This window comes from Haemorhous mexicanus, chromosome Z (genome assembly GCF_027477595.1).
Source record: "Haemorhous mexicanus isolate bHaeMex1 chromosome Z, bHaeMex1.pri, whole genome shotgun sequence".
Lineage (NCBI taxonomy): Eukaryota > Metazoa > Chordata > Aves > Passeriformes > Fringillidae > Haemorhous > Haemorhous mexicanus.
The window spans coordinates 56377412-56390796 of NC_082381.1; the positions used below are offsets into that span (position 1 = coordinate 56377412).

A 13385-nucleotide genomic window follows, 5' to 3' on the forward strand; every position below is an offset into this window, starting at 1 on the left:
AAGCAATATTGAACATCGTTCAGTCTTTTTTCATAAGGAAAATCATATGAACTTAGCAACAGAACTGAACATGGGGAGATTTCAGGCAAATGCTAAAAGTCTGAACACTGCCACGTAGAGTGACTTTTTATGCTTTCTTTTTCCAGTGTATCAAAATACCATTACTCTTTACTTTGAATGCTTCAGACTTCCTCAAACATATCAGAAAGTAGCTCACTTCTACTTGTACTTCTCACTTCTTAGAAATACAAGAGCAGTAGTGAAGTAGCTGATTCATGAGCTAATAAACAATAGCCTTCTTTGAAAGTTGGTATACAGTAGTTATATACTACATTAATAAAATCACAAAATATTCTGAGTTGGAAGAGACCCTCAAAGATCATCAAAGTCCAGCTCCTGGCCCTGCTCAGCACCATGCCCAGGTGCCACACCATGTGCCCAAGAGCATTATTCAAACCTTTCCTGAACTCTATTAGGCTGATGCTGAGACCACTTTCCTGGAAGGAGTATAAGGAAACAATATTCTACATACTGCTCTTAAAACTGCTTTCCATTTTGCAACATAGAGGCTTCCTTATATAGTATTTCTAAAACAAGAAGTACGTGCATATGGAAAATGCAGTAATTCACCGTAACCAATAGATACGAGTTATTATATTAAATGTGTTGGGAATTTATTTGCTGCAAAGTAATCTGATACTCAGCTAAGCACTTTCTTTTGGGACCAAGTATATGTCAGCCATATATAAAAAGATGACCAATAAAAGTTATAGAAGTATTTAAAAGTTTGGAAGAGAGGTATTGATTCTTTCTCCTTATTCAGACCTGACACCAGAACACTGCAGCAACTACAAACACTGTTCTGGAACAGGGAGTGCATCCAAGCCTTGCTTAATCTTTTACAGTTTGCTTTCTATCAAAAGTACCTTTGCTCAGGTGAACATTCAAAAGAAAATTAACATTCAAACCTTCACAAATGTCTTGAACTCTTCTAACTTTGTCACTGGTGAGCAGCAGCTGTTTCTGTAGAGTTCACAAAGCCTGTGTACTCTGCTTAGCCAAGCCATGCAATTGTTGAGATGCAGCAGTTTCAAGCTCAGTCATAGCACATTCAGTCTCAATCACTTTTCTCTCTAGTTTAGTAATCTTCAGACCCTGAAACACATCCACAGAGACACAGCAGTGCTATGATAAAAGCTGATGGGGAGGTATGGTAGATTACAAACGAATGAACAAACAACCTCCCACACTATAGGTGACATCACAGAATACTTCACTTGCAACATATAGAATGCAATTTCATGGCAAAAAGTAATTCCACTTTCACTCATTATGTCCATGTTTCAGAACATATGTAAATTCAGAAGTGTGACTGAATTACATCAGAGAAACAGGTTACGATTATTCTGCTATTTCCCCCCTTTCTGTACTGGAAGTTTAAGCTGATGACCTTGCAACTTTTCATTTTAAAGTGAGGCGTGAAAGAACTCCACAGTGGAGCCATCAAAACTCTAATTATACCTTTTTCTCCAAATCATCTTTAGCTTCGTGATACATCTGCTCATACTGAGACTTCTCTTTCATAGCTACATTAAACCTTTGTTTCATTGAATCAATGGAAGCTTTTTGTCTTCAGCCAGTGCCTTCACCTGAAATAATGAAAGAGCATTGACTATCAAGACAGAAAACTTCAAAATTTGAATAAAATCAGAGTTAAGCATACTTATATTACATAAAAATATACAACTACATTACTGAAGTATCTTTTTCTGAAATTGCAGACTTTAATAAACCTCTATTGTTGATCCAGTAGAGATCAGTTCACAACCTTGTTACATAAAGTTTTGACTGGCATTAAATATAAAGAAAAGCTCAGAGCTGTTTGTTCATATATGTTTTAAACTCACTGTACTTGCAAAAGGGAATAAACTACAATTTCAACTGATTTCTTTTGTCAGAGATAAAAAAATAAATTCAAACTCAGCTGAGAAAAGAACTATATGTTAATAGTCTGTAAAGCTTCTTAGATAATGAATGTCTAATGCAAACACTGACTGGGGGTAAAAATGAGAAAAACCAATGCTCCTAAAAATTGTTCAGCTTTCCTATTTAGCACCCTAATCACAAAGTTTTCCTGACAATATTGAGTAACAGAGAATTTCTTTGATCTTTTGCTGAAGATAATGTAAAATTTATCAAGTTGATTTTCCACATGGAATAATCAAAATAATGTATAGAATATGATTGTTTTGGAAGTGCTTCAAATAGTCAAAGTACAGAAGTAAATCACATTATTCTATGCTAAATCTTTTATCCAAAACCATAACCAGGTATTTTTCTCATGTTATACCTTAGCTCCCTTGCTTATTTGACGTTCTCACTTTCTGGCTGTGGATTTCTTAATAACACCTTATCTTTAGCATGGAGGGTTATACATTAGCTCTCTTTGGAGCTGAAAATGCTGTATGACTGCAAGCAGGAATAATGCTTGTGTCACTCAGCAAGCACTTGCATTTTAGGCAAACAAAAGCAAACTGGCAGGTTGTTTATTTCTGTTTTGGGGTCATAAGCTGCATAACCTGACAGACAACCAAACATCATGATCTTTTTCTGGCATTGAAAGCCAAAGTGCAATGCATCAGTTGGATAACAGAAATATGCTAAATCATATACAAATTCTCTTACTTTCAGTGAAATCATCCTAAAATTTTGCAGAAGAAAATAATTTGCTACAGAAGTCAAGCACTACCTACACAGTTAGAATTACTTTAAGCTAAGAACTGTGAATCATTCATAACACTGTAGTAGAAAATAGATTAACATATTAAAGCATTTAACTATTATAGCCAGGGGAGGTGCATGGACTTCATTAGCATATGTCATGTAAAATCTCCCTTGTTTCAGGTCTACTATATTTTATGAACTTACAGTGCATAAAACTAAATCCCACTACTTACAGCGTATCCTTGCAACAGTGTGTTCTGAATGCTTTAATATTTAATTACACCTATAACAAAGATAAATTAAATTATGCTGAATCCATTCAAGCTATCACCATATACTGATTTCATACAAATTATAGTGGGAGGTATTACACCCTTCAATTAACTGTATGTTCTTTGCTTTAAGCAATATATTGATTTAATATGTATAGTGTGTTGAAATAACTTCTGTAAATCCATCAGCTTCTGTTTTTTCAAAAACTAGGAATAGCAAGAAAGAAGTACCTTTCTCTCAAGACTTTCCAATGTTTCAATTGAGATTTTCTCATTTTCTTGATTTGCTTTTAGGCAAAACTTTAAGTTTTGAATTAAATGTCTTTTCATAGTAGCATCCCTCTCCAACTCAGAAATTCTGCAGAGGAAGAAGTTGGACTGCATATCACTGCTAGAAAATTTGGTTAATGTGCAACTAATAGGTATAAAGGCAGTAGACAATCTATCATACCTGTAGCATTACAATACTTTCAAAAATGAATGCTGATGCAGTTCTTGCAGTTTACTTGATCCTCAAGTACTAAACCCAGTTTCAGTCTCTTATTAAACAGATCTTTTTCTAAATATGCAATATATTTGTGATTTGATTTTTGCTTGTTGGAACTGAAATCACAATAATGCTGAAACTATTATCAAAAAAAGGGAAAACAAACCTGCTGAGCTCACAAAATTCAATTAATTAAAATCCTTTGATGTCTCAAACAGTCATTCAAATACTATTTTTTGCAAAATTATTTTCAAAAGAAAGCAAAATGGGGAAGACTCCTTTCCTCCAACTGAGTAATACACGGAAATAGTTGAAAAAACTCTATCCCTGTGTGTCAGAAGAGATAAAATGCAAAACCTAGAAATAACATCAGCTTTTGTCAGAAACTTCTTGTAAAACCCCCAAAACTCTCATGTACAATAATGTAATCTTTGTTCAATGAGAAAATTATGCCTTATACAATGCTTCCACTATTACAATACAAATTAATATTTTAAATATAAGCATAAGCAATACCTAAATATGTCCAGATATGTGGATTTAAAAAAAAAAAAAAATTTCCAAAGCAAAATGAATGGCAGTATTTTCAGGAATACAGCACTCTTAATACAATGTCAATATTGTATTAAAAAAACCCAAAACAGCAATACAATGCATCTAAAAATTTCTTTGATCTATTTCACCTTTATACTCTTACTGCTATTTTGGTTATTATATTTTACAGCTTATAAAAAAACAATATCTATTTTATAAAGAAAGCATACTACCCAGTAACTATTTTAAATTTGAAATCTTATGGTGGAAAAATTCTCTTTGAAACAAAAAATAAACAATCTACAATTTAATAATTTTTAGGGTTCTAAAATTAACTGTTTTCAGATGAACTATTTTCAGATAAGCAAACTGCGTTCTTTTTTCAATTAAAAAATCAGAAGTGTTAAAGGAGTTAAAATCGTGGGCAAATAAGAAATTCAGATACACATAGCTTTTTAGTAGTTGATATAGTAATATAATTGAAGAACAGTATTATATCAGTTACAGTAGGTAGAATAAAAATATCAGTTGCATATTTGACAATTTTTGAATTTCAAAATGAGTAACAGACCTGAATCAATTCAAATAGAAACAAATACAACTGTCCTTTTGAACTTTTTTATGAATGTAAGACTAGCTATTTAATCTTATTTAAGCATCTGAACCTTGACATGTCTCTTAGCCCCTAGGCAAAGAATTACTGAATTTGAAAGACTGTGTTTAACAGTGCTGAGGAATTCATTTCGACTTACATCAAGGATAAAACAGCCTGAGTTCCGACTTAAGGTATTCTTACTGCCATACAGATACCGTGGCTAGCTGCATCAGTTTATAAAAACCGCAAATTAAGCATAAACTGTTCCAGTTTCAAACACATCCCTGTAACACTATGCAAGACTGCAATAAAAAGAGCACGTCGTGCTCTTAAGAATCAAAGAATAGTTGACGTGGTAGCAATAGTGCAGCTGCCACTGGGTGGCACCAGACACAATGGATAGAAGGGGCACCATCCTTCGCTTGCAGCTCCCGAATCCATTCTTCTTTTTCCTGGACTTGTCTTTTTTAGTGACTTAATGGTGGTCGACTGCTTAGCGATCTCAGTGTTCGAGTTCTATACTGAAAACTATTAACATGTAAATAAAGCAGACAGAATGTAATCACAGTCAACAGGAACTACTGGAAAAAAAAAAAAATCCGAGTAAATTTCCATGTATTTTGTAAAGATTCTTAGAAATTAGCTGGTATAAAACAAGTGCTTTCTAGAAGCACTTAAGCAGAATTACATTCCTTGGAAAATATGATGAAGATCCGTGCATTTCCATTGTTCTAATAATGTATGGCTACTAGATGTTCTCTGGGACACTTGCAAGCACCAATCAGGACCACATTTTTCTCTTCCATAGCATGGTTAGAATAAAATGTAGCAGAAGAGAAGTAAAACTGGATCTTCATTTGAACTACATCTTTGAATGGTACAGTTCTACAGCACAAGGAATCTATATCTATACAGCTAGAATGTCCAGTAATTCCTTTCATCTAAAGTATTAAGAAATACAAGACAATTTACAAGAGTGGTTGCTTTAATGTCTCCTGAAATTCAAAGCACGAGACAAAGACATTTCCATTTGTCTGTACTAACACAAATTCTACATTTCACTAACAAGTGGGTATGATCTTAATTTTCAGGCACATATACCAGTGAAGGACATTTATACAGTGTTGGCCGTTCCTCATTTGTATAAAATAAGAAAAAAAGTGCTGCTATTCTTCCAGGCAGTTACACGTATCATCTACCCAAGATCTAAATGCAGAAACACTGATTCCTTCTACAGAAAAAAAAAAAAAATAAATAAATAAAAGGAAAGAAATTTAACTAAGTGGCCATCTTAGCAATCTGAGCATATGCATTGAATGCCATTGCTGAAATGGCAGCTCAAACACACCACATAGAGATATTTCAGAACTCCAAAAGGTCTTGCCAAAAGATACATGTTAAGCATATGCACCAAATATATATCTGCCAATATGTACACGGATTTAACCACTGTACTACAGCTTTTTACTCACTATGTATAAACAACAAGCAAAGAGATCAGACATGCTGTAAACAATGATACTTCAGGAGAATTTCTCTGCTCGCTGCAGACTTGTAATGCCTATTAACATTAATGGGAGTATTGCACATAACTCTGTGCACCTCAAGGGGAGTATATATTCTTGTGTGCATAGTTAGATGTAAAATATTGTTCTTAATAACTTGTCTAGTCTATTTACTATTATTATAATGTGAGGTATAACCAGAAAATTGTTAAAATGATGTATGCTAGCAGAATATTCCTGAGTTTCCTGAGACCTGTTTGTGGAGCTTGAGTTCCATTAGTGTAAAGCAGAGCACCCAGTTACGTGGTTTACACACCAGACATGAACTTGAGTACTTAGGTGGGCCTCTGCACACATTCAGAGGCAAAGACATATGCTTACGGTACTTTGCTTCTGAACTCACCACCCACACTTAACACATTTCTTCCCGTTGGCAAAGATACAAGGAGTCATTACATACAATGTAAACAAGCACTGCAAAGACAGCGCTAAAGAAAAAAAATTAACCAGTAAGGCCAGGTACTTGGACATTTTGAGCTGAAAGGAAAGCTTTTGCTCCTTAGACATTCAGATATTCAGGAGAATTACTATGTGTCTCACCTTCAAGTCAGCTAGAAAGCCTGGAACAATAATTGAAAACCCTTTGTCAAATTCTTCTGCTAAGAAATGACTCGAAGGACTTAAACTAGCTTTAAATAAAATTAAGAATTTCAGAAACTTGATTTAAGTAGTTTTTGAGCTCCTTATATTCAAAACTCTCATCCAATTCAGAAACCAGTGAATTTACTCTACTACTTAGCATTTGGGGTCACAGACTATCTCCATCCTAAATATAGTTTTGCATACATGATTTATTTTTTCATTAAAAATTTAATGTATCTTTAAGAAGGAATTAAAAGTCATGCTAGTATTTTTGATATCAGATTTATATATGCTTGCTAAATATTTCCTCTGATGCAGAAACAAAAAAACCTTTGATTTTTCAGCAATTTATTTTGCTGTTTACATTTGGCAGACAAATAGAGTATGCTTCTAGCATAGGTGTTCCTCTTAAGCCATTTAAAAAAAGAAAAATCCCCATTTTTTAAATTTTTCCTACCTGCATAGATCAATTGACTGCTAGGTTTCTGGATAATGAAGATACTCATCTAAAAGGTACAACCCTAATTAACAGCAACAGAAGCAGATTATTCAATCCCAAACTTAAAAACAATACTCAAGAAGACTGTGTGTATGTTTTTAAGACCTCTTTCTCATAATTAAAGCAGATCAATTTATGTGCCTTTTCATGGCTACTCCCTGCTGGCCTCATCTCTTTATCAATGTGACCTACCTTCACTAATCCCCAAATTTAGATGTTATGCATCCAGTGTGCAGTAGCCATGATCTGTAATACCATGATTACCATCAACAGCTCAGAGGTCTGAGCATTACCCACCTCTCATGTGCTAGCACAGCTAATCCAGCATTTAGAGTCAGCTACGTTGACCATGTAACAGAGCCTTTTCTCCTAGCTGATCCTTTGGCAGAATTCTTGCTACTGTCGAGTTTCTTCTAGCAGCACGAAGCTGCATCATTTTGACCTTTTCTCTTTCCTCTACTATTTAACAGAACACAATTGGAAAAAAAACCTTGAAGACATACTGTTGCAAATATATTTCCTCCAGTGAGAAGGGAAGAATTAATATGTTTGAGCCAGGCCATCTGCTGAGAAATCTTTCAGAACAACACAGTCAAGTCTCTGCATCATTCACATGCAACAAAATCACCCGAGACTGAAAAGTGAAATCATCAACCAGTCCGTATTTTCCTACCAGCTAATCTACAAAAATACAAAATAATAAATGTCTCTCTGAAGACAAAGGCAACATTGACACACATGCAACACTGCTGCCCCATTAGCTGAAGTTCCTTGCTCCACTTTCACAGACAGCTATTGCTTTTCTCCTTCTTAGATTAAGGAAGGAATCAACTGAATTCTCATCACACTAATTTCACAGAACCTTCCAACAAGATCTACTTAATCATTGTGTGAAAACACAGCAAGGCTCCTTGTTTGTCTTATTTGATCTGCATTGTTTTAGAACTCTTAGTTCTGTCTATGACTACATTTCTATTTACCATCAAAGGCAATCTAACACATAAGCCGCTAATCATTGGCTACGATATACAAATGATAGGCGTATGGGAGTATATGTGTGCCTGCTTGACCCAGTTATGAACTACTGCTCATACAAATTATTCTCAGCACTAGATAATCTGTTCTGTCACCTTCAGTTTGCACTGCAGCTGTTTCTTCTCTGAATCAATGTTCTTTGAAGGAGCTGGTGTGGCTTCACTCTTGCCAGCAGTTTGAGACAGATGTTCTCTCAACTCTAATTTTCCTTGTAGATCTTCCTTCTCCTGTTGCCACTTGGCCATGTTGGAGGTCAAAATCTGTTTTACAAAGAGAATACACAATCACAATTTCATCCTAACAATATTTCTGCTTGATCATATGAGATGCTTTTCCAGTTCAGCATTCAAAAGGAATGAAACTGTACACATTACGTGTAATTACATTGCATAGCTGTTGGTTGAATTCTGTATCACAGGTAAAGATCAAATCTGGCAGAAAAAAGAAATCTACCACCACTGAAAACAAGCAATTATTTTAAGGCAAAATAGTTCAATTTCAATTGAATATGTTGCAGTTTTAACTACGGCAAATAAAAATTATTATACAAAACTGTAACAGCAGTTACTGTTGAAACATGTTTAGCTAAAGCTTCCCTAGAATTCAGCAATTATTTCTACACAGAATATGAAGAAATACCATGGTGTCTCAGATACCAGTGCGAATTAAGGGTAGTTAAATGTCAAATCTGTTCTAATGGTGACCACTGTAAGCTCACTTGAATTGCTGTGTTGACAACTGCTAAAAAGCATACACCCCTCTCTTGGCTTTTGTTTTGATATTTGTAGGGCTTGTAGAGGTTAAAGCAAAGTGGACCAGCTGCACTAAACATCTCCTGGTTGGCTGGTCTTTACCTATGTGTTATTTCATCCTTTTCAATATATGCACCATAGCCAGAGAGCTGTGCATTCCATAACCTTGACTCTAGGGCTGAAGTACTTAAGTGGTAAAAGACAAGCTGGAGCAGGACAGGATAACAGATGTTAGTTGTTTATTCCACTGGGTAGGTCTTACCACCCTATACTGCAGCCAAAATGCTTCTCACTTAGCAACATAAATGCTAAGTCCAATTAGCAGACGAGCCTTGTTAGGGATTTAGTTCAAATAAATATCATGCAAACAAACTCTCAGTCTTGTTGCACTTGACCGACAACCAACAATTCAATCTTTGAGACTTATTCAATCTTTGTACCAATATATTTCACATTACTCCTTTCAGAAGTTATGTTTTTAAAAAATGCCTTAATTTAAATAATATTGAAAGTTGTTCTGCAAAAAGGGGAACAGAAATAACCTCCATGCTAGTGATTAACTTTGACAAAACTGTAGTCAGCTGAAGGCCAGCAATGGCCTAACAGCTCTCTGCTCCATACAAGGGTTATTAAAATGCTCCCTTATTATTCCATGTAAGACGGTAATACAGTAGCTTAACATAAGAAACAATTGTACAAAGTGGTATTGAAATACCTCAAAATGCAAAGAAACCCCTTACCTTGTGAAGAATCCTGATCAGAAGTATGAGAAGATACATGACAGCTTGAAATAACTAAATGTGTGCCTGATTATATGCTGATGCCAAACAAAATACCCAACCAAAAATCAAAAAGACCAAACACACAAAAACTCCCAAACCCCTAAAAAAACCCCACAAAAAAAACACTCCTAAAAGCAAACAAAAAAATACACAAAAAAGGTGAAAGTTAAATATTCTACTCTCAAGCAGTTTCTTATTTAACTTACAAATTAGGTTTTATACAGCTTGATATCATTAGGAAAAAACAATCATATATATATTCATAAAAACATACACTGCCATGAAAATAATCTGAAGATCATATATACAGATAAAAGAGAGTCACATTAATTCCCATTATGAATGAGAAAAGAATGCTTGTATATTTTGCATTAGCCTAAAAAAATATCATGGGTACCAGCAAAATTCATCTGGTATTTAAAGTTAAAAAACATACAGTATTTATTTCATATTCACCAAGTACTCTTACTAAACTCAGTGGGCATTTTACATATGTATCTGAGGTAAGTACTGTTCTTAGTAAAAGAGTTTATCTTTCCATTCCCTTCTGTGTCTGCTGTCATTATTAAACAAGAGAGAGATATTGTATTTTCTAATTGACTATTCCTTAATCTGATATATTTTTCTCATACTTCCTACATTTGCAGAGTAAGACAAAATAAGGACCATTTCAATAAGAAAAACCAGCAGTAATACAGAAGGACATAACATAGAAAAATATGAAGATTATGTTAATTTGTCCAGTATAACCAATATTTCTACATGCAGAATTTCATGATTCAGTGTCTCTATAATAAATTATTCATAAAAAGAAAAGAAAAAAAAAATCATAGCTAGATCAATATCTCTGTTCAAAATTAGAAATGCCTGTATCTGCCCAAGATAGCTCGTGACTCTCAGAAGTTTCTTAGGCTACTGTTGCTGACAATAAGCATCAGTTCTAAAACAACATGAATTGCACTGGCTACATTCCCAAAAATTATAGCAAATATATTCAAAAAGAAAAGGTCTTCATGGGACAGGTGTTAAAAATGATGGTTGGTTACAGAAACTACTTAAACTAGTAGAAAAGAGTATTTGAAAATAAGAATCTACATAAATTCAGAAACAGCATAAGAACTATGAATGGAGTAAAAGTAGCATATGACGTACAAGAGCCCAATCCACAAGAGCAGACAGGCACGCAATTGCAATCAGACATTTCACATAACTAGTCTCTTAATACTGCTGTAGATATTGTAAATGTACGACAGGACTGATATTTCTACTGCAGTACCCTTTAATCTATTGAACAGTTATGAGAAAATCCTATGTAAATCCATGTGGGATGTAAAAAACAGCCCCCCTGCTCTATCAAGAGATTTATGCCTAGAAGATATTCCTTGCATTTACTTAAGAAACAAGTTCATTACCCTAGTGTTCTTCACCACTGCCTATACTTTAGGTCAAATTTTTAATTATTTTTTCTTTTTCAGATACAACAAAAGTTTTGTGCATGCACAATCACGCACACATATCCTGAATCTTTTTACTCCTGACAGAGTAAAAAGAATTTACTCCAGGGGAAGAGGTCACCAGGATGAAAGGTAGAAGAATCTTAAACATCAGCTAGACCAGATGTGGGTAAAGGCAGCCTACTGCTGTTCCTCTGTGATGTAGCAGCCTTTGTCTGCTGCACCTCCTCCAGAGTGTTTTTGGCTTAACAGATGTTTATAGGTTCAATATTTTAACATCCATCTATCTTAATCTCCTTGCTCCTGGTATACCCATGACACCCTGTACTGCTGTTCACAAAAGAATTAAGTGATGAAAACTCAGTTTCTATGTAGTCAGTATAAAACTTCCAGTGACTCAGCAAGGCTTTTCACTGTAAACTCTCTGCTCAGAAAGACAGCTGTATGGAAGGCCCAATGGGTTAACACAGGAAGTTCCTGCAATGGCCTATTGCTCTTTGACATCACAATCACTCCATAAGGGGCTTTGAGCTCATTTTACAGAAGTCACTATTCTAGTGCAACCGGCATGTATGAATATAACATTTATGTTGGAAGAAGTTGATGCTGTACTGTTACTGAAGCCACACAATCTCACACATTTATATTTGCAAAATATATAAAATTATAAACCAGGACATAAATTAGGCATTCTTGACACACTTTTTGAGCAGTGACATAATCTTATCTTACGACTCACTTTGTAAACTGAAGCTAATATACTCTGATGTGTAAAATTCCCATTTTCTGTGAAGCTTCCCACCCTACAATCTTGGCAGATGCAAACACTGCTACGTCTGTAAGAAAACTGAAGTTAATACTCATTTTTCTTTTCTCCTAAGAAACCTTCCTACAGTAGGTAATAGAATACAGTTGCTATATGCATAGTTCCTGTACAAAGTTCTGTCTTAGAATTTAACAGTGCTTCCATAAATGTTTTACATAGAACACTATTTTTGCACAGTTTCTGCTTGATCATGAAAAACATACAAAATAAGCAAGACTTGTTGCTCATGTAAAACATAAGAGAACTTTTCAAAGCATGCTTGCCGGCAAAGAGCTAGGCATTTATGATTTTACTCATTCTCTCAAATATTATTATAACATGATAAACCTATTTTCAACATTCAATTTATTGTGTCAATCCCACTACTCCTGAATCAAAACCTTCCTCTGCCTGATGGGTCATAGGAAAAAAAAAAGGTGTAAATTAATAAAGATAGTATGTAGCTATCTGAAAAGATATATGCCAGACTATAAAGCTATGGTGAATACTTAATGTGATCATATAGAGAAAAGGCAAATAACTTCAAATCTTCGATCAAAGTTCTTTTCATGCAAGTGCTGTAAGTGGTTGATTACTTGGTATTCTAGTCATGAAGACAAAATATCAAACAGAAGTCTCCAGTGACTTAATATCCCATCCCTAAATTGAAACAAAGATCCCCCAAAAGCAAGACAAACTTCTTGTAAAATGTAGAACTTATTTGTCATTTGTCCTTCTGAAATTTTAGTAAAATCTACTGAATCATTTAGTAGTATTTTTTTTTCAGCCAAATGCAGTTATCAGGAGCTGACTATTACACAAAATGTCAAATAAATGAAGGTAATATAGAGGACTTTTTGCCAGTGCTTTAGCTAGTTGTTAGACTTCAGTAGCCTTTAGAGACCATTAAGTACCCTTTGGCTAATTGGCCAATGGTAGATTAATCCTCTTTTTATTCCAGCAGCACTATTTTAACACCCTTTGCACTCTGTCAGTGTAGTATCTGAATGACAAAATAATATTGTGCATGAATAATAAGCAGAAAAGTTAAATTAACATTTCATGTTTCACATGCCATACCTATGTGTCAGGGAAAAGAACCCTCTTTTAAAGCCACTGACATTCAACTTTTTTAAACAATCTCATGTTGACACCTTACTGAAGTGAATCTTCCTAATTACTGCTAATTGCCTATCAAGCAAAAAAAAAAATCTTTCCTTGAAGTGCAGTTGTCTAGTATAGATGAACACAGCTCCAAAGTGCATAGTAAAGACAGGCATGACACTTGAGGTATGCTAC

The 13385-nt window shown here is 34.6% G+C and overlaps 1 protein-coding gene across 1 annotated transcript in view; it reads right to left on the minus strand.

Moving 5' to 3' along the window:
• CNTLN (centlein) overlaps window positions 1-13385 on the minus strand; it is a 170497-nt gene that overhangs the window by 25844 nt on the left and 131268 nt on the right. Inside the window, 8 exon segments of the mRNA XM_059836999.1 lie at window positions 969-992; window positions 994-1155; window positions 1522-1628; window positions 1631-1649; window positions 3228-3354; window positions 5030-5079; window positions 5081-5128; window positions 8389-8553. Coding sequence (XP_059692982.1) covers window positions 969-992; window positions 994-1155; window positions 1522-1628; window positions 1631-1649; window positions 3228-3354; window positions 5030-5079; window positions 5081-5128; window positions 8389-8553 — 702 coding nt within the window.